The sequence below is a fragment of the Haliaeetus leucocephalus genome, unplaced genomic scaffold (genome assembly GCF_000737465.1).
Source record: "Haliaeetus leucocephalus isolate CR32 unplaced genomic scaffold, Haliaeetus_leucocephalus-4.0 Scaffold195, whole genome shotgun sequence".
NCBI lineage: Eukaryota > Metazoa > Chordata > Aves > Accipitriformes > Accipitridae > Haliaeetus > Haliaeetus leucocephalus.
Window position 1 is genome coordinate 9,648,793 of NW_010972631.1, and position 20,652 is coordinate 9,669,444.

The following is a 20,652-nucleotide window of genomic DNA, read 5'->3' on the forward strand; positions in this document are numbered from 1 at the left end:
TTTCAGACAGAGGATAATATACTGCCCTTCTGGGACAGCTACTGCTAAATTTATTTCAGGGTAAAATAGTCATGAATAGAAGTGCCATTGTCACAGATGTTCAGCATAAAGAATATGAAAGGTTTTTTGTGTTAAAATTCAGAATACTGAGTATTTCTGCAAACATCTCTGTTAAGAAGATCCAATTAGAAACGTATTTATACATTTTAGAATTATTCTGTTGTCCCTAAATGTAAAACCTTTGTTTTTTTATAGAATAAATAAGCTTACTTAAGTCAGCTCATGTTGGATACCTGGGGAACAAAGTCTTGCCTGGCTCATCATCAAAGAGCCAGATGGACATATTGAAGATGATATTCACAACAGATTTGCTCTATCCACTTAACCCCATCATTTTAAAGGCAATCTGCAACAAACCCAAATGGTGAAACCCTCTTTTCAAGGAGGCCAATTTGTGAATCTCCAGTTTTGCTACGGAACTCTGCATCTGAGCAGCCTTGGTGATCTTTAAAATCCTTCTCTCAGTACAAAGATAAATCCACCTCTTGCCACCCATAAGATTATGTATAACAGAAGGGCTGTGGTGAAGTGACATCCTCTTCACGAGTGACATAAGAAGAACAACCAGGTAATTTTCCCTCTGCAAATAGTACTTGTGAAATCTCCCCATGGTGAGCAAACATCAAACAACGGTCAGAAAAAAGCTCCTAGGAGATTGTAACGTAATGGATCTACTACTTCTTATGGCTATCAACAGAGAAATTATGTCTTTTTAGATTAGAACCTTGTAATGCCCTACTGCTCCGTGGGCAGACAAGAGAGGGATGTCCCTAGAAGCCTGCTGTGCACTTGCACCCCTGAAGCTCATCAGCCCACAGCAGCTACCCTCTGACTATTCAAGCTTTGGGCAGCAAGACACACTACTGGTATAGACAGAAGTAGGAGCAGACATTTAATCGATATTTTCACTAATCAGGGATGAGTTCTGCATGAGTCTTTCCTTTGGTGTCAAGCAAACTGTGCCTTAAACTGGCTTGCTGTTTGAAAGTGAAGAATAATGCTTTAGGTTAATCAAGAAGCTACCTTAACAGTGATCTCTGAATATTTCCCTTCTGTATTCCATAGCAATGGGGAAGAGAGGTACCCATTACCCTTTTTCTTGTAAAATAATACATTTATCAGTGATAAGCACCTTGGGGAATCAGTGAACTCATCCTATTTTGCAAGCCACTGCAGTCCTTTAAGTAATATGAAGAATAAGTAAACACACAGTCATATAACTGTATGATGTCTGACTATGCTCCCCAAAGCCTGTAACAAATGCCAGCAATATGCTACTGTATCAATAATATGACCAGTATAATATTTAGGATGAGTTCGAAAGCAGCATGGCCTCAGGCAATGATCAGAATGCATTTAATAAACACTCAGATCTCTTCTGCTACTTACGTGATTTAAAAAAAAAAATCTTACAGGCAGCAGGCAAATTTTACCTTTTGGCTTTGTGTGCTATTGTTGTTCAGTACCAAATTCTGTATTTCAGCAACAATTCAGGAATATGCTAATTTCAAAGACTTATGAAATACCATGCATGCATATGCATTCTCTTGAGTGGTTCCTTACTGCTCATTTGTTATGATAAAAATCTACCTTGATAAAATTAAAATAGGTAAAGGATAAGACTGCAATTCTTCTTTTTCCAAACCTTTCCTTGTTCCAGGTATGGAAGTAAAAATGGAAAATAAAAAATTAAAAGCTCAAACTAATTAGAGCATTAAGAATTGTTGTTATGGATGATAAAAGCTTTCTTAAAAAAAATAATAATAATATGGAAACTATTAAAGTTTATTCCCTGAGAAAGAGTTAGTGTATAGAAATGGCTATAGCATCATAGAATTTGTCCATGTTCCAGATGTTACTTCTGCATGTCCCTCTAGGGAAAAAAAAAAAAATTAATCTTAGCATTTTTATAATTTTTAATCATTGTTACTATTTACTTACTATTAATGCATACTGTAAGATGAATATGGCTATTTGCAGCTGGCCAATGTGGAACATAAAGAACAAAATCACTTTAGAATTTGCAAATCTGAATCACAAGTTTGAAGAAAACCCAACTGAACTAGTGAAAATGTAAACAATTTTTTTATGAGCAGTCAGAAGAAAATGTGTACTCATGATAAATGGAATGCTTCCTGAAATATGTGGTTATTCAGAAAAATGCTTTAAATAAAACGTGGTAGGAAGCTGTAGTTCACTAACTAGAAGACAACTCCATCTTTTGGGAGTTATATTGAAGAAGATGAAGACATGAACAGCCAAAGAGACCCAGAGCCACTTCTAAGGTACTCTGTGTTTCTGAAAGAGCTTTATTTTTTTCCATTCCTCTTAGCATTACTGTGCATTCATGCCACTAAGACTAAGGCCTCCCTTAGCAACTCTTGCCTTGTCACAAAGCTCTTCTCAAGGAAAAGGAAGACTCAGCATAAAGAAAGACAGAAGATGGAGCCTGATGCAGGAGATGATAGAATGAGTTGGCATTTAAGTGCATGAGTTTTAATGTCACAGACACACAGGTGAAAACCATGGTAATACTGAGGGGGCAAGGCCACCTGCAACATTATTTTAGATTGACTGTGCAAGGCAGGTGCAGAAACCAAGCATTGTTCAATCACTCAGGTGACTGGAAAAAGTGTCTGCCTGGTGATTCTAGCTGATAACGAGAGAAAAAGAGAGCGAGACTGAAGGTAATGTTAAGGTAGTGAGCTCAGAAGACGGGAATGATGATGGTGTCATCAGAGAAAGGGAGAAAGAAGAAAAGCTGAGAGAGAGATCATTTATGTGTTTATTTATCAGGTGTACTGATGATTAGATAGCCACTAAGAACTATTAAAAAGATAGACAGGGAGGACTTGACAGAGGACAAGAGATCAGTAAGGGGGCAAGCAGACACGAAAATCATTAGCAGGGAATTGATGAAAATATTCTCTCAACATTACATTGCTTGGGGAGAGCAATGGAGCAGAGGTAGAATGATTGCTTCCCAGAAGTAGTAAATTGAAGCAAAGGAAAGATATCTTACCTCTAGGGAAATGACGACTAAATCCTATCATTCAGAAACATAGAAAGATGTGAACTAAGTTATGCAGGAAATTGAAAGGTGATATAAGAATTGAATTCTCAGGCATGGAGATAGAAGATTTGATGTATAAAAACCACACACAGAGGAAACAAAATAAAGCATGTGAATCAATATATGTCTCTAATCACAGCTTTTTGTAGCAGACTAGAAACAGATCTCTGTTCTATTTTATTACTGAACAGATTTTTAATAATACAAAATGGCATCTTGAAGAACTTTCAGATACAACTATGAGCAAATTCAAATGGAGAGAACTGTAAATTACTCTGGCATAGAATCTCAGAGCATTAATAGTATGGAAGTGGCTAGTGAATCCTAAAAAGTAGAGCCTGATTACAAGCCATACCCTGCAAAACAGTAGATATGGAGGAAAAGCTTGCAGGTGGCCCTCATTTTTATGGCAATTCACCAGCCATGTAAAATTTCTCCATGTGCCTTCCCAGAAGTGTTTCAGTCAGAGCATCTCAGTGCTTTCTTTACACTTTGGCTCCATTAAGATTGAGAAAATAGACAGAGCAGCAGGTAAGATCCTCAAAAAGCTCAAGCCTGTAGCTATGTTTACTGACCAGACTTGTCCCCTTATTAAATGTATCTGCAGTTACTTTCTTTTTTAAAACCTGGCCAAGCCAGAGAAAGCATTGCTGGTCTAACACTGCCTGTTAGACTACTGATCTAATGTTTTGAGCACTTGAATTAGGAAGATCTGCGTGCAATCAAGTCCTGCTCTGAAGAGGTTTTCCTTACGGAGCAGCCCACTCTTGCTTCTCCCTGAACCCAGCACCTGATAAGCAGGTGCTGCAAGGTCTACATGGTAAATGCCTTCAAGACAGGCTTGAGTAGAGTCATATGGAAAATTGGAAACAGAACTGTTAGAAACACAGGTCTCCTGTATCTCAGTTTCATGTTCAAGCCATGATTCTAACCTTCCTCACAGGAATTCATAACTAGGTCTCTGTTTTCTGGAGGCATGTCTAATTTGTCTTGAATGTTCTCCATGGAGGAGATAAAGTGGATTAAGATTTGCTTAAGGGATTGTAAAAAGTTGTCCTGGGGCGCTGTGAAATCCAATTGTCAGGATAATGCACACATGCTTTATTTAGATTGTTTACATCATGCATGGCACAATGAAAACTCAGTACCTCAATGGGACATATAGACACTATCCAATATAAGTAGTAAGTAATACTAATTAGACTGAGTTTGATTTACTTGTTCACATTGTTGAATTCTAAATTAACTTTAATAACTCAGGAGAAATATCTCAGAGTTATTATGGTCATTTCAATAAAACAACTGCACAATGAGGAGATGCTTTAAAAAACATCTAACTAGAAAATTGGGCCTATAAAGAATGACAGAGCTTGGTTATTATGAGCTGTTATAACGCATATACATGAATCACTGGCATGTGGACCTTGTGCTCAGCTCTTGTTATCCAATTCTCATCATCCCATCTCCAGCATCCCCTGCTTCTTCCCTCCCACTCCCCCCAGATGAGAGGCTTTTTATGTTTATCAAAGTTGTGGGAGGAGGAATCAAAAAGATCCAAGCAGCTAAGAAAGAAATGAAAACCAACAGTCAACTGGTCAACTAAGTCAAACGTTATACCATTACTGTTTCCCTCGTCTGAACTCAGGTGCCTTACACGTCCATTACTTTTGAGTGCAGTTGACAGAGATAGAGATGCCTAATTATGGTTGCTTGCGTGGCCTTCTCAGGGTTTTAAAAAATCATCTGAATTTTGTGTATATTGCATAGTGAGCTTAAACTGCATTTTAGGAATACTGGATTAACCCTTGTCTGTGACCGAGTACATAAAATGCAAGCAGATGATTCCTGAACTCAGTGCCAAAGCTCATCATAGAATCTGGTCAAAATATTTAACTCAAGGTATAACATAGCATTATACCTGCAGCAGATAGGGTTTTAATTCTTAAAAAGTCTATCTGGATTCAGACCAACTTTTCAGATGCTCTTACAGTGCCTTCAGTTTTGCTTTTACGTGCAGTAGAGAACTACCACTTTGGACAGCTAATCTGTAAAAACTACCGTGAATAAGAAAACATCTTCTCTGGTTTTCCTGAGGCACGACAGATGCCATCAAAAGGAGCCATCACCATGCCTGGCTCTGCAACGTTTGCATTACTAACATACACACCCGATATGACTCTGCTATCTCTTTGGCACTACATCCTATCTGCAACCTATTTTCTACTACAGTTATTCCAACACAAATTTTGCTTTTATTGCTATTGTTATTTCTTTAATTTCTTGTTCTATTCATTGCAGTATGTTTATGAAACATATATTCAGAATAGGAGTCCCCCCAAATGAAACTATACTGCTTTGGCTAACTATCCCTTATTTCCTGGAAATATTGCCTGTAGGTAGAAGCTCTATAAAGTTAAAATTCAATTCTACAATGTGCAATACTCCAGAAAACACAGTTATATCTATGATATAAAGCAGAAAGGAAGAGTTTAGTCCAGACTGTTTGTGCATGCTATTTCATAAAAAATCATGGTGAATTCTTTTTAAATGGAATATCGTGAATGTGAAATATGGAAATACGAAGCAGGGATGGAATTTTTGTTTTCTACTGAACTACAGTTTTTGGGAGCCAACAACACAGCACAACTGCTTCAATTAATTTCCTCTACCTGACAGCACTAACACAGAGTGACTGAATTTACATGCCAGAGAAGTTCTTAATTTACTGAGAAATTCTGCAAATTCTGTTTGAAAATAATCTATACTTTCAGTCTGGCAAAATCATTCAGCATCAAGTATTCTACACCTGAGTCCAGTTTTGCTATTATTGCCATGCCATATCTGGGATGACTGTTATTATCTCCACAGACAGATCTAGGAGATAGCCAGAAAAAAATTATTTCTTGCTTTCCAATAGTATTTGACCACTTACAAATTATAATCTACAATCAAGGTGGCTTTCCTAGTACAAATCATTCCCTGGAGAACTGGACAATCAAAAAGTGCCATTTTATATTATCCTTTTCCCCCAGCATATCCTGATTATAGCATTGTTACCCAACAAACAGTATTTTACAGGGTGCTGGAAAGAAAATTGCTTTTTTTTCCTTTAGTTATTTTCCCCTCTCTGTTCTGTGTAGTTTTTACAGTGCTATTGCTTTTATAGAATATTTTTGATGTACTAAATGTGTTTTCTGTCCCTAATCCCAAACCATCTAAATGGTGCTTTATTGGAAACAAAACTAACTGCACTCTGGTGGCAAACATTCATAACAAAATTTCTAAACTGAACAAAAGAAGAACAAAGTTAAGGGTCAGTGTAAGGATGCTCACTTACTTGATACTATTTCAAAGCAGTAACTTTTCTGCAGAAGCACAGATGTGGACAGCATAATCTGGGCCTATCTTGGTATGAACTGGGGCTATTAATCAAATTTTGATGATTTAAACATTTGAGTTCTACAGTTACATTACGTTTATTGCAAAGGGACATTTGAATGGTAATGAAGCATTTTCAGAAGGTGCTCAATATCATCATTCAGCAAATGAGACTTTCAGTGCATGTGCTGAGACAACATACTGGTTGCACTGCATGGAGCAAGAAATTAATTGGACGTAGAAGAAATTTTTTCCCACAATTTACACCAACATTCACATAAACATTAAAAATGAAACTGATGAGAATTTAGCATAAGCAATATAAGAAGTAAAATCAGTTAAGTGAAACAGCTAATTTAATCACATTAATAGGAATAAGCAAATTTTATTATTCAACAGAGGTAATTAAGATTGGACTTTATATACAAGATAGGAGAAGAGGGGGACAGAAGCCCTTAAACAAAATCTGCAAGTATGTTTTAATAAGTAATTCCTTGGGCTTTTTAACAGTGACCTACTCTATTTAGGTTATGTTTATGGAATTTTTATATTATGTCTTCCTTCATTTTTAGCTCTTTCGGTCACAGATTAAATTCAGCCTGGGCCCAAATGGTTAAACTGAGAACAAAGAAACCTCACTGGAACAGTAACTTGACCTTGCTTTTCTTACATTTCTGAGAAAACCCTAGCCAACAACTACAGAATTATTTTCTCCTTTAGTACAAACTTCAACATACTATAGACTTGATCCGAATGAAAAAATCCTACCTATTTAGATGCTTCTACTAAATGAAACTATTTCAACATGAAAGATTAAGATGGCAATATAAACACACTGGGTCCTAATGTTTTGTACCACCAAGAGGTTCAAATGCTCTGAAGAAACAAAAGGGAGTTTTGGCAATTTAGCAATTCTTAGCTTGTCAGCCTGTGATAACTGTCCACCACAGCTGCAAGGTAACATAACTTCTTTTAAGCTGTTTTAATTGAATATTTGGCTTTATTCCAGTGAAGCACTAAATCTAAAAAAAAAAAAAGAAAAAAAAAAATTGCAGGTCGAACAATTCCATTTCATGCCCAGCTATAGCCAGGAGAGACTTTAAACATTGCTAAAACCAGTGACAGTGCAGATTAATGTGAGCACTGAGAATGATGAGTGACAGGTAAAAATTTGGAATCAGCAGCTGGTGTTATCAATAGAAATTATATCCATAGGAAAAAAAAATCCATAAAAAGTGCTCATGTGACTCACTAGACAGAGACTCCCTCAAACCATATATTAAAAAGGTGATGAACAAATACGCTGTTAGATAATTTGAAGATTAACAAAATTGTGAAGAGAAGAAAATATTCTAACAATTGCCTAGAAGAAGGAAAAAAGGCCAAATTTCTACACAGTTACTTGCCTCCTTATTTTCCAAGCTTTAAAAGAAAATTCCTAAATGCATGCTTCAAGTACATTCAAAGAACAAACACATATATTCAGCAAACTCCCTCTAACATCTTGTCAAATAAAATGATAAACAGTATAAACATAAACACTTCAAACTCCTCTGAGCTTTGCTCTTGAATACCATTTCTAAGTAGATGAACTAGTGCCATATTTGAATGTCTTACCCTATTGATGTGCAGTCTCTATCATTTCAGTTTATGAGAGGTTTGGATATCTATAATTTTAACTTCTGAAAATTATTTCTAAGTACAACTAGGAATGTAAAATAGATGATGCGGTATAAAATCACCAGCCATGTTTTCCAGTAGTGGAACTATTCATCCAAGAAACAGGTATAAGTTCAATTTGGCAAAGTTAAATGACAGTCATTTTGCAGAAATTAACTTTTCTTTGTGCATTGTTGACTGTGAATGGAGACCATTATTTTTCATTGCCTAGATAGTGATGCAATTTTCAAAGCTAAATGAGCATTAAAAACATTCATTCTATGCTTCTGCAATGAACAATCTAAGATACCTAATGGCAAAATGAGACATTCCCTTTAATCTTTATGAACATATTGTACCCTCTTGAGGTACTAATGAGAAAGGAGGGGATAAGCTTGCTTTTTTTTGATAAATATGTCCTTCAGAAATGGGAGAAGTCTTGTATGTGCAGATGCAGCAGCCTGCCTGACTGCCAGTCCCTGAAGATCCGATCATCCTGATGGCTGTCCCACAGCTTCTTCCCCTTGGGCAGGCCAGTCTCTTTTCATTCCTCTGCTTTATTGGAGATGAGATTTTGGTGCCAATACAGGGAGGAAATATGTTTCACCAAAGGGCACAATTTATACACATATGAATGCATTTCCAAGTATTTGCCTTTGAGACCAGCTCACATTCTAGCTATGCTACTCTACAACAGGACCAGAGACAGGATTTTCTGGACAAGTTACTACATTAATACACTATTTTCCTGTAGATGTACTTGAAATCTACCTCCTTTCAAGATACCTGACTACTGAGTAATGGAAGATAGTATGAGACCAGAATATTTTAGTAGGAAAGCATTACAAGAAATGGCACGTAACTAACACTGCTAACTATTAACTAATGTAATTGGCACCAAAAGTGGAGGGCATAAGTTAGAAAAAAAGTTCCACAAAATAATAGCCATTAAAGAACAGCATAAGCTTTGAACCACAGATTATATGAAAAGTCATTCATGTAATGAGATCAAATATCTTTTCTGTAAGACCATTTCCCAAACTATGTTCTCAAAAGCTTTACAGAGGAATGCTGCCTATGGCTGATTACGTATCTCCATGTATGTGGAGAGTGTTTGTTAAAACAAAAAAAGAAAAACAACTGCAACAATGTCAAGCTATGTGGCACGACTGCAGGGCAATTTAAGCATTTGTGCTCCTTGCATCTAGTACCATTCAAACACCACAGGCCACAGAGCTGTACCACATTTTTTGAGTGAGAAAAAGCTTTTCTTCCCACTGTAAAGAAGAGTTAATGAAAGGAAAAAAAAAAAAAAAGAAAATAATATTTTACAGAGTTTCTCCTGAAATTTTCCAAAGCAGGAAAAAGCTATATTCATCCATAGTGGAATGATCCTCTGATTTATATCACAAACCTTATCAAGGATCCTCTATCTCAGCCTTGAGCCAGAGCAGCAAATAGGGTCCTAAACCTCACAGCTGAAGTCAAGGGAAAGCAAAACAAAACGAACAAAACCCACGAAATGAGTGAACGTATGGGTTCAGAAATCACAAAAAATAATTCATAACTTTCAGACCCTGTTCTGGATTTTAGCAAACCCAGTACATGGATGCTTTGGGATGCTTTGAACTAATCTTACTGACACTGTTAACTCTATTACCATTATACGATCTGATCTTAACAGAATTGCAGAGATATATGTAGTGTCCATATACTAAAGTGCACCTCTCCATATAAAAAAAAAGAAAAAAAAGTTACACAGGCACAGACATAATTACTCAGAATTACATCTGCATCTTTTTACATGGCTTTGAAGTTTGATCTCAAAAATATCTTATAATTCCACTGCCAAAATAATTATTCACCATAAAAATACTTTTCTCTGATATTAATAATCCACTAACAGCCTCACGAAACTGCCTTGAAAAATGAGAAATGCTTATCCAGTTTGTGACCTCATTGTTACGTCACTTTCAGGCTATGCAGTTTGAAAGAGGCAGACCTGCACTGCTATTCGGCATTAAAACCTACAGTCATCACCGAGGAAATCATATACCGTTTCAACACAGCAGGTTGATTTTTCTAATATTCTAGATAGTACTTTCCCTCCCTTTTCTGGTTTGGGGTTTTTGTTTGTCTGTTTGTTTGGGTTTTTTTCTTTCTTTTTCTGTTGTTTGTTTTTTTGGTTGGGGGTTTTGTTTTGTTTTGTTTTGTTTTCCTGAAAAGAAGCCAGAAAATAAAAACAAAATTGGCAGCTGGTATGCCACATCCTTAGCTTGGTATAAACCATGCTACCTCCACATTCAAAATGGAGCTCACTTTTGGGCAATAGACCTCTCTCTGACACACTGCAAGTAACATGCAGAGTTACTAGTTGTCTCTTAAGTCTTTATAAGTAATATTTTCTGTTAACTCCAGAGTCTCAGACAGGAAATCAGTCTACCTTCACTGACTTTAGTCCACTCGTTTTTACCAGCTGAGAGTATGATTCCTTGGTTTTCTCTCTAACTAATTTATATTTTGCGTGGTTTTACTTTAATTCTATTTAATTTTCTTTCTTTCATTTTCAGTATTGAATGAGTAACAAACCCCTGTCGAACCCTTTAAAACTGAGGGCGAACTTTGCTCAGTCGCACCATCTCTAGCTGACCACCTCTAGCTGATGCACCACCAGATGCTGGCTGGACGCTCTTGCGGCGACTGCCTTACAGGGACAGAAAATCCCAGAATGAGCCATCACTCTGTGCAGAATTGCATCTTGTTATCGGACTGTGACAGCGGTACCTCCCCTGTTTAAGGGGAGGACTGTATTGTCTGGAATATCTTGACACTATACTTCACCAAGTATGATTGTTGCCTCTTGGCACTGCCTTAATATGAAATGATAATACTCTCTTGGGTGTGCATTTACTCCATTAACTCAAAGCTACCACCACAGACTTAATTTCTATCCCCTTAAGCCTCATTCTACTCGGAAATTGTTGGGAGTCACCTAAAGATGTAACTGTCCGAGGCAAAGGAGCAAATAAACTCAGATATTTAATTTCTCAGTGCACGTCTTAAAAACCAGCCTGTCATAAAACAGATGAGTCCTCTAGAAAACAGCAGCTTTTAGTTGCTCACGTAAAAAGGGGCCTATAAACAGAATGATTCAGAAAAGAGTTTACACAGGTAGAACTTTAGAAATGATACAAGAATCTAAGGTACATATACTTAAATGCTGTAAAAACTTACTTCTGCAAATGGGCTGCTGACACGGCTTTCTGTTTCAGTTGGAGGCTTTTTTTTAAAATTAGACTGAAGCTTGGATGTCTGCATGTTTTATAGCTTCTATTTCTTTAGAACCTTTGATTCCACTATATCTTACTTAATATAAGGTAGCGAAGGCAAACACCTTAGATTATTCCAGTTTCCTATAGCACCCATTTAAAAATATTGAACGGTTAATTTATTTAGCTTTACCTTTAAGGATCATTAATAAATTGTATACACAAAAATAACTACTGAATTATGACTATTACTTAGAATATAGCCATAGAATTAAGTTAGATTTTTATCCACATTTGTGAAGATTGTTTGATAAAGATTCATGCAGACATTCCCTTGATATTAGTAATTTTTAATCTTAAGTAACTGAGAGCCATATTTCCTCAGGATCACTGAGTATGCAGTTTTAGAAAAGAGAGAAAAAAAATCTACTCTTTTATGCACTGTTCACAGCTAAGTTTTCAGGGAACGTGAATCATTTAATAAGCTTATTTGATATTGAGAAAGAAATATAAGCTCTCAATCATTTACTTCAGGCACTAAGTCAGATGCTGTGAAGAGCTAGACCTTCAAAGTGTGCATGAAGTTTTTCCCCTTTAATCAGTGGAGAAAGCTTGAGTCTTCTGAAAGCCAACATATTGATCTGATCAAGGAATTGCTGAGGCTGCTGCAAAGGAAATGATATGAATATATATGGAACAGAAGTAAAGAAGGGTATAAAAAAAAATTCCAGTTGACCTTTCTCTGTAGTTTTCCTAGTCTTTTGTCTATTTTTCTCTGAAAACTGTCTCTTCTGGTAGCCTTTAGCCGCCAGAGGATTGTTACATATGGTTTGAGCAACTGAAGAACAGGGAAACAGGAGAGTGATGCTGGCTGTGTAGGAACCTCGGGAGTTGAAGGATTTTTTGAGGACTCAAGAAAGAAATGTGATGGATGCCCACTTCCATGTAACAGAGCATCTGCTCACTGACAGCGTACAGGTTTGGGGCAGGAAAGACTGGTGGGTTACCTCCGAGTGTGAAACAGAGAGGATTAGGACCAGGATCCAAAGTCAGGAATGAAAAGAACGGGGCAGAAGGCAGAACTTAAAACACTCAGACCACCATGCTCACAATCCGAGAACAGAGTGTGATCAACTATGCACCACAGCGCAAGGAAAAAAGCATTAATTATGCCTACCAGGACTGGTTTCTCACCGGGACTGTCCCCTGCCATGCCTTGACATCGTTTGGGCAGGTGCCAGGAATTAAACAGTATGGACAACTGTGGGACAGTTCTCAAGCCTGCATTTGGTCCTTTTTGATTCATATTTATAGACACAATCATAAAAGCCAAATCCTAGCCTGAAATGGGAAGATGACGGGCACTGACTCTTTTACGTTGTTTTGAGAAGAAATGGTATATTAGACAACGGAAACTGGCAAAAGTCTATATAGCAAAATTATATAATAAAATATAAGAAAAGATTGCTAGCTAAATGTTGCTTACTTTGGTGTGCATTTTACTAGTTATTCAAAAGCTAGGTAGAAAACTGAACAGAATATAAATACTCCATGAATTAAAGGGGACTTGTGTTTTTATATCTATCAGGAATGTATTTCATTGCAAAACCATGCAAGTTTCACTTTATTTTTATCTTGTGAAAATTTTTACTTGACAAAACCAAACATAATTATATTAATCACTACAGAGGTATTTACACATGAACTATGACACACTACAAGGTATGACTCCTGTTCACCTTCTTAAAAATAATAAGTGCAACCCACACAGTGGTTCCTTAAAGGCTGTACTCTTAAATTTTGCGTTGTGAACACATGGGGTATTCTGGAATGACTCTCCCGGGAAACAGGAGAGAAATCTGAATGGCTGCTTTGGGCCATTCTATGGAGTTTGCATTTTCATTTGTCTGACAGGTCCAATTTTCCTTCTGTTGGGAGAAAATGTTGAAATTTTACCAGATGAATTTCTATTAACCACAAATATCCGCCTTCAAATTCACAGTACTGTGCTTTAGCACTACACAGCCTCAGAACAAGCAGTAATTTCATTACAAATTAATTCTGAGTATATGTGTACATAATTATTAAACTAGTTGTTTCCTGACTGAAAATTTTAGACTTTCTGTTTACACCTTTGGACAAGTTAGTATCAATGCTGTGGCTTTTTTTTCTGTCTTCTTTAATATATTTGAAAAAAGACCCTTTCAAATGTTAAAACAAATTCAGTCTTTTGGTAGATTTTAGGCCAGTACAATATTTATGATATATGAGTCAGAGGATCTCGAGTGCTGCATTTAAGATACACATCACTAACTCTGATACAAAAAAGATAAGCAGACTAGGCAGATGCCATTAGGATAAGTAAATGAACTACATAACGTGGAGAGGTTTCTAGAGAGTATGAACAGGATCTACAATTTACAAGATCTAAAAATCTTACCTTGGGAAAAGGTGAATGAACCCACAGTAACAGACAGAAGCCCAGCTTGCTCATTTTCTAGGATTCCCGAAGCTCAGCAGGTGTACCACTCCTTGTGTTTTATAGCTAGAGTAGGTACATCTTCTGAAAGCTCCTTTGGTCACTAACATTTCTACGTATCTCTAGCTAGGACTGGAAAATTTTAAGATACACTCCGTAAGCCTACAGGATTATTTAATCTCTTGGTATAGATTCCATGGATATGAACATGGAATGGAAGATCGAAGGGGGAACAAGAAAGTATGCAAAGACAGAAGACAAGGAACACTGGTTCAAAATAATTTTCTCCCCTATGGCATCCTAGACTGTTTGTGAAGTCAGAAATCAGACTTTGTTCTCTGCCAATATTTATAAAGCTTATCTAAGCAGCTCACTACAAAGTCTTAAATGAAAAATTACATGTTAATTACTATACTGGATCAGATTACTCATCAGAGTACCAGTGTCACAGTAGCCATTTTTAAGCAGAGAGATAACAGACTGTTAGTTAGAAGCTGATTTATGCATGGAAGCATGGCTTACACCTCTTCATTTTTTCATATACCATTGCTAGCTGCATTCACCACGTCTACTTGTATTTATTTTATTCCTTTTAAGATGTTGGCCTCATGCTTATTCAGAATTAAATGTGCTAATGTACAGTTTAGTTAAGAATCTTTGTTTTTCCTGTGAGCAAAATTAAATAGAGATGTCAGCCTAGTTTCTCTTTTCACTCACTTTTCAGTTGTGTACATCTAGTCCCTTTTAACAATCTGTTCTCAAATATCTATTCTAATGATTCCATTTCTCAATCTGTTATTATTTTTTTTAATCATACAGCTCTGAACCTCTCTGTGTTCACAGGTTTTATTTACTCACAAAGTCGCACTCCTCTTTTCTTTAGATGACATGAATCATTCAAGCCTAAGCTAGTCACTAGGCTGTCTTTATAGCCAGTGGAAGAACTTCCTGAAGGCAACCCATGCACTAACTTTAGATGTCTAACATGGTGTGAAATGGTCTCCTGAGCAGTAGTTTCCCTTGACTGTAAAGGAAGCTTAGGGTCACTTCGGTAAACTTTGTGATGTTTAAAGTAAAATGTATCCCAACCCTATAATCTCAGTTGAAAAGAACATTGCAAGTGATGGCTATGGAAAATTAAAAAAAAATTTGTATTTTCTTTAGACTACTCTTTTTGCACACTAATGCTGTTCTTTTCTCTGAGCTCTGCTGAAAAGCGATCATGGGATTTTACTGAATTCTTTTAGATTCCTACATTATGTATGGTTTGAACTACTCCCTCTTACATGCTCCGTCAACACTGAATTTAATCTGCCAGTGGATATCCTCTTCTTTTCATTTTGGTATACCCCCTGGAGATCTTCAGTTTTTCCTGTCTTTGACTAGTCTAAATAACTTTGTGATATCTGCATATTTTAGAACATTACTGATCACACAAACATCGGTATTCATAAAATTAACATTAACAACAAGTGGCTTTTCTCATGCTGAAAATTCTGTTTATTTTCTGTCAGTTCCAAATAACATCCGTGACAACACACTGCACTTCAAGATTATTTGGTGTTCTCATTAATATCTTCTAAGAGCTGTAAGCTTGATTTTTGACAAGAGAGTGTCCTTTAACCATTTTTTTTGGCTGCTGCACTTAAGGAAATTTATTTGACAACAGAGGGAAAATTTTGCTTTAAAAAAGAATCCTAATCTGCCACAGAAATATGTATCTCCTAATACTGCTCCCTATTTCCAGTTCCACATTCCACCTATAGCATTAAAGACAGTTATGCTTCTGGCACTCCGATATCCCAGTCTAGCAGGTTTTTTTAAAAATAAAGCATGAATATTTCTTGATAACAGTTCAGCCATCTTTTAGTACATTTCTTCAGAACTCTTAATGGTTTACTGCGATGGGAGCCCAAACCAGCCAAAGCCCTGAGGTGGATCTGCTTAGGCCTTTAGCTCTCCAAAAAAGTTCAAAAGGGTGTTGAAAGCCAAGATTAATTCTTTGATCTGAAATGAGGAACTCACCTTTTACAACCGAGAAAACTGAAAACAAGTAGTTAACACAGAATGGTAATATGGTTTAAAAGCTTTTCTCCCACTGCATGTTGTATCCCTGCAGGTGGGTCTGTGCCTTCAGCTAATTCAGGGACTCTGAGTGGTAGCAAAAGCTCCTGTTTTTTCACACTATCCTTTTCCTCTGCCTGCTTAGCTGGTCCTGAGGACGAGGAAGAGGTGGAGGAGGAGGAAGGATAGAAGGAGCAGGATGAGGAAGGAGGCTTCCACCTCCTATCAGAGGCTTTTATTTCATGTAATCATTTCTTAAGGGAATATAATGTAGAACTGAGAGCACACAAATAAAACAAATACCATCTGTCCCAGGCATGCACGATCAAAGCAAATTGTTGCTTTTACATTTGTTAAGTTTTTCATAGCATATTCTCTATCCTTGAGAGAAGAGCTAAGAGGAGTTGGGCCTTGCTTTCATGGAAACGTATTTGATTTGACTGAGTTGCCTAAATAAACCCCAAAGCACAGATACTGGATCATCTGGATTTGGAACCAGTCTCTGATGTTTTGATCAGAAGCAAGGAAAAATTGGAGTTAGAAGCCACCACACTGAAAAATTTAACAGTGGCGTGGAAACTATCCTTATGGACCTTCTTAGCTACTTTAAAATGTATAATAATGTGGCTTGGTATAGCCTACCATATAGTTAAGGTAACTTTCATCATTTCCCATGTGTCATGAGCTGAGAATGTGCAATGGATGGTCATTTTAGTGTGGCTGTTGTGTAGTAACTTGTTAAGCCACAGTTACTTGCTTCTGCGTCTTGAAGGAAAGAGAAAATAAAATTCCATTTGTGGAGGATCTCAGGAGATTAGCGTATCTGTCAAACACAATTAGATGTTCAAATTGTATATGGACCACTATAGTGTCACTGAATTAGAAATTAACTTGTAAACTGAAATTAGTAGAAGGAAACCAAGAACTCAGTGCAATACTGTGAAATTTGCTACAGAACTGGATGTTTTTTCTGACAAGAAGCAGCAGTTCATCCTTTAGTACTGAATCCTTTTTCTCATATATCTGAACTGTAAAGTGATTCTAAAATGAAAATATGGTAAAAGGCATTTAAAATTCTGAAGGTGCTGAGGGAATATTTTATGGTCAATAACTATGGAAAAACTATTGGATAGTCCTGTTTAAAGATGAATATGTAAAAGTTGGGCCTCCTTTCTGCACATATCTGCTTCCTGCATGGAATGTGTTTGCTGACTTAAATGACAAGAATGTTATTAGAAATTATAAACAAGACCTCACATACTTTTAAACTCTTGTTGGTACAGCAGAATTAATGCTAAGACAAGACAGCAACAACTGCATAGTTCATTCCTCTCAGTTGAGATCAACATAAATGTTCCCTAAGTTCCAAGTACATAGCCAGTCAGACACAGATACACCAACCCCCTGAGCATAACTACACTAAAACTGAATTATTCCAGATACATTCCTTCCTTGTTTGTGAAAATAAGAAATGACTCCTTGCTGATAACAACCTTTGGTCCCCATCTCACCATGTCACCTGAGCTCAAGTATTCTGGTCAATGAATTGCACAGCAGTGACCCTGTCCTTTTTTGATGGTTGACTGAGCAAAGAGGATAAACTCATGCCAATGTGTCAAGGCATAGAGCTAGGTAGTCACAATAAACCTATAAATTCATTTTACTTTTCTCAGTTTCTTTCTATTCCTTTGCTGGTTATATAGTTAAGAAAAGACCTACTCCTGTGTGCCTAAAAATATCTTATATGTGGGAAGAGAAAGATAATCAAAAGAAAGACTGTTAAGATTATGCAGTTATCTGGACTAGCCAGTGCACAGCACGGTTTCAGATCCAATTGGAAAGTTGTTCCTGTTTCCCATTTGAAGCCATGAATATGTAGAAACACAGACGATTTGAATGCATCTTCTTAAAACATTTTCCAGTGTTTTTTTCACATTTTTCAGAGGACAAACAGATCACAATACAGTACAACATGCCAAGCAGCATGGGCTGTGCTCTTTAAATAAGCTCATCTTTTTATTTTGGCATAAAAATGCCATGGAACAAGCATTTCAGGAAAGATATATTTCTTTATGAATTTGTGCAGGATCTAGCATAATGAAGGACTAACAACTGGAAGAAGCTTTAAGTGGTACTACAGTGCAAACAGTAAACAACAGAAATAAAAAATCACTGGTTAAAAGCTAAAGTTCCCCATACTGCCTACTGAAATGTTTTAAACATCTTAAGACTGCCAGAGCTCTTTTTGGTGAGTTCTTTGACCTGTCTCCAATACAAGGCTGTGCCTTACAGGGGCTAGTGTTTACAGTCCTATCAATCTAAATATGAACCAGACAACACTAATAAATATTTATTATTGCACAGAAAGTTAGATTTTCAATAGGGACATTCCAACAATTTCCCTGCTTTATTCTGCCAACTAATTCCTAAATTACCGTATTTTCTAACTAATTTCAATGACTTGCTGAAGAACTGACTGACGTATAGATGCAGGAAGATGCTGACTGAAAATCTGAAAGAATGTATTGGCACCAGTTTTGCTATCAGGCAAACATACATTTTGAATTTTTTCATTACATAAATACCTAATACTTTCCTGGCATTATAGAAGTGCAGCTATAGAAAGTTAATTGAATAAGGAAGATACTAAGCAAAGATAGACTGCTTAGAAAATAGGTTTTCAACCTGATTTTTTTGGTTGAATTTTTAATAAAATGCTGCAATATTGCAGAAGCATTTATGGCTAGTAAGAAGTGGAATTCAGTTGCTAAGAATCTTCATATTTGATGTCTGTTATTATTTGATTATATTGCCTGGCAACTCTCCAGTGCTGAAAACAAAGTTTGAAAAATAAATCTGAATAAAATTTTGAAACTCTGACACATAGAAAAAACTGATGTAAGAAACCATAGGCTTAAATTATTTTGGCAATTAATAGATTATTTTTTTACAATTATTGCTTATCTGTCTGTGCTGATTATTATCACACTATAACATGTGCAAAGACTGTTCTTTGGGAGAACAGAATATTAAAAGAGATAATGTCAACAAAAGTAACATTTCTCAAGCTATTAAGTATATCATTATTATCTTAATTAGCAAGCTACTCTAAACTACCATTTGAAACACTGTATATCCTGGGGATGCTCTAACATATACCTACAATTCGTAGTATTCTGATGAATATTTTCTGAATTTTATTTAGAGTCTGCAACTTTGCATTTAGATCTTGAGATATGATTATGGAGAATTCCAATGTGTAAGGCATACTGAGTGTGTTAAACCAGAGAGGAGATAACCAAGCAACAGAGATAATCTGGAGCAGGAGCCCAGTCTGGATTGTGATAGAAGCAGCAACTCTATAGTACATACTTGCAATTTCTGATTTTCAATAGGTCATAAATTTGATAGAAGAAATTCCTATTTCTTACCTACATTTCCAGTCATTAGGTATGAATTCTGAAAGTCCATCATTCCCATTCCAACAATGTGTATAAAATCTTCAATCACCTGCATTAACTCCACCGAGCCTGGATAGATCTAAGAAATGAAGGTCAGACATGCTGTTAACTATAATATCAAAATCTCTACGGCAGCAAATTCAAATAACATCTAAATGCCATCAAAGGAAATGTGACACTTAACAGTCAAACTGCTCTTCCCGTGTTTCAATACTGAACATTTTCTTTCACTGTAAACCAACCAATTTGTCATTAGATCCTAATGTGAACAGACACTACTTCCCATAGAGCTATGTGAAATCAGCTTTGCACTGAAAATGTGGAATGATTGCTCTAAGACACTGCACTTATCAAAAAAATTTTTGCTTTCATTAATGGTTAAAGCATTTCATATTCCAGGATAACTCTAATTAAGATATTCTTCCTTCCTCTGGAAGATATCTTCTATAACTTCAGAACTATTGACACAAACAGCTGAATGCAAATCTTACCATGGCCTCTCCAGCATGAAGAAAACTTTGTTGCTTTAAATAATATAAATTGTTACTGGTAATACTATTTTCATTGCTGATGTGGAGTAGTAGAATCATTGAATAGGTGAGGTTGGAAGGGACCTCTGGAGATCATCCAGTTCAACTCCATGCTCAGAGCAAGATCAGCTTAGCAGGTTGCCCAGGACCACATCCAGTTGGATTTTGAACATCTTCCTAGAGCCTGTCTGCGCAACATGTTCTAGCATTCAATCACTCTCATAGTGAAAAGGTTTTTCTTATATTTAAATGGAATTTGCTGCATTTTAATTTTTGGCGCTTGCTTCTTGTCCTGTCACTGGACACCACTGAGAAGAGTTTGGCTCGGTCTTCTTTACTCCCCCACTCCAGGAATTTTTAATACTGACAGGATCCCCACTGAGCTTTCTCTTTTCCAAGCAAAATAGCATCAGCTCTTTCATCCTCTCCTTGCATATCAGATGCTCCAGTCCCCTACACATCTTCATGGCTCTTCGCTAAGCTCATTCCATTACATCCATGTCTTGTATCGGGGAGCCCAGAACTGGACACAGTAAACTAAAATAAATTGCAGTAGCCTTTGCATTGCTAATGCAGCCTCTCAGTATGACTTTCAAAATGGTAAGGACTGGTACATTTCCAAGAAATACAACTTATTTGCAAAGCTGTAAGCTACTATGATCACAAAAACATTAAAAAC

The 20,652-nt window shown here is 36.6% G+C and overlaps 1 protein-coding gene across 2 annotated transcripts in view; it reads right to left on the minus strand.

The window, feature by feature from the left end:
* BAI3 (brain-specific angiogenesis inhibitor 3) overlaps positions 1-20,652 on the minus strand; it is a 459,839-nt gene that overhangs the window by 202,662 nt on the left and 236,525 nt on the right. For both annotated transcript variants that reach the window (XM_010565796.1, XM_010565795.1), the window contains one exon: positions 19,414-19,522. In XM_010565796.1, coding sequence (XP_010564098.1) covers positions 19,414-19,522 — 109 coding nt within the window. The remainder of the gene's footprint in view (positions 1-19,413; positions 19,523-20,652) is intronic.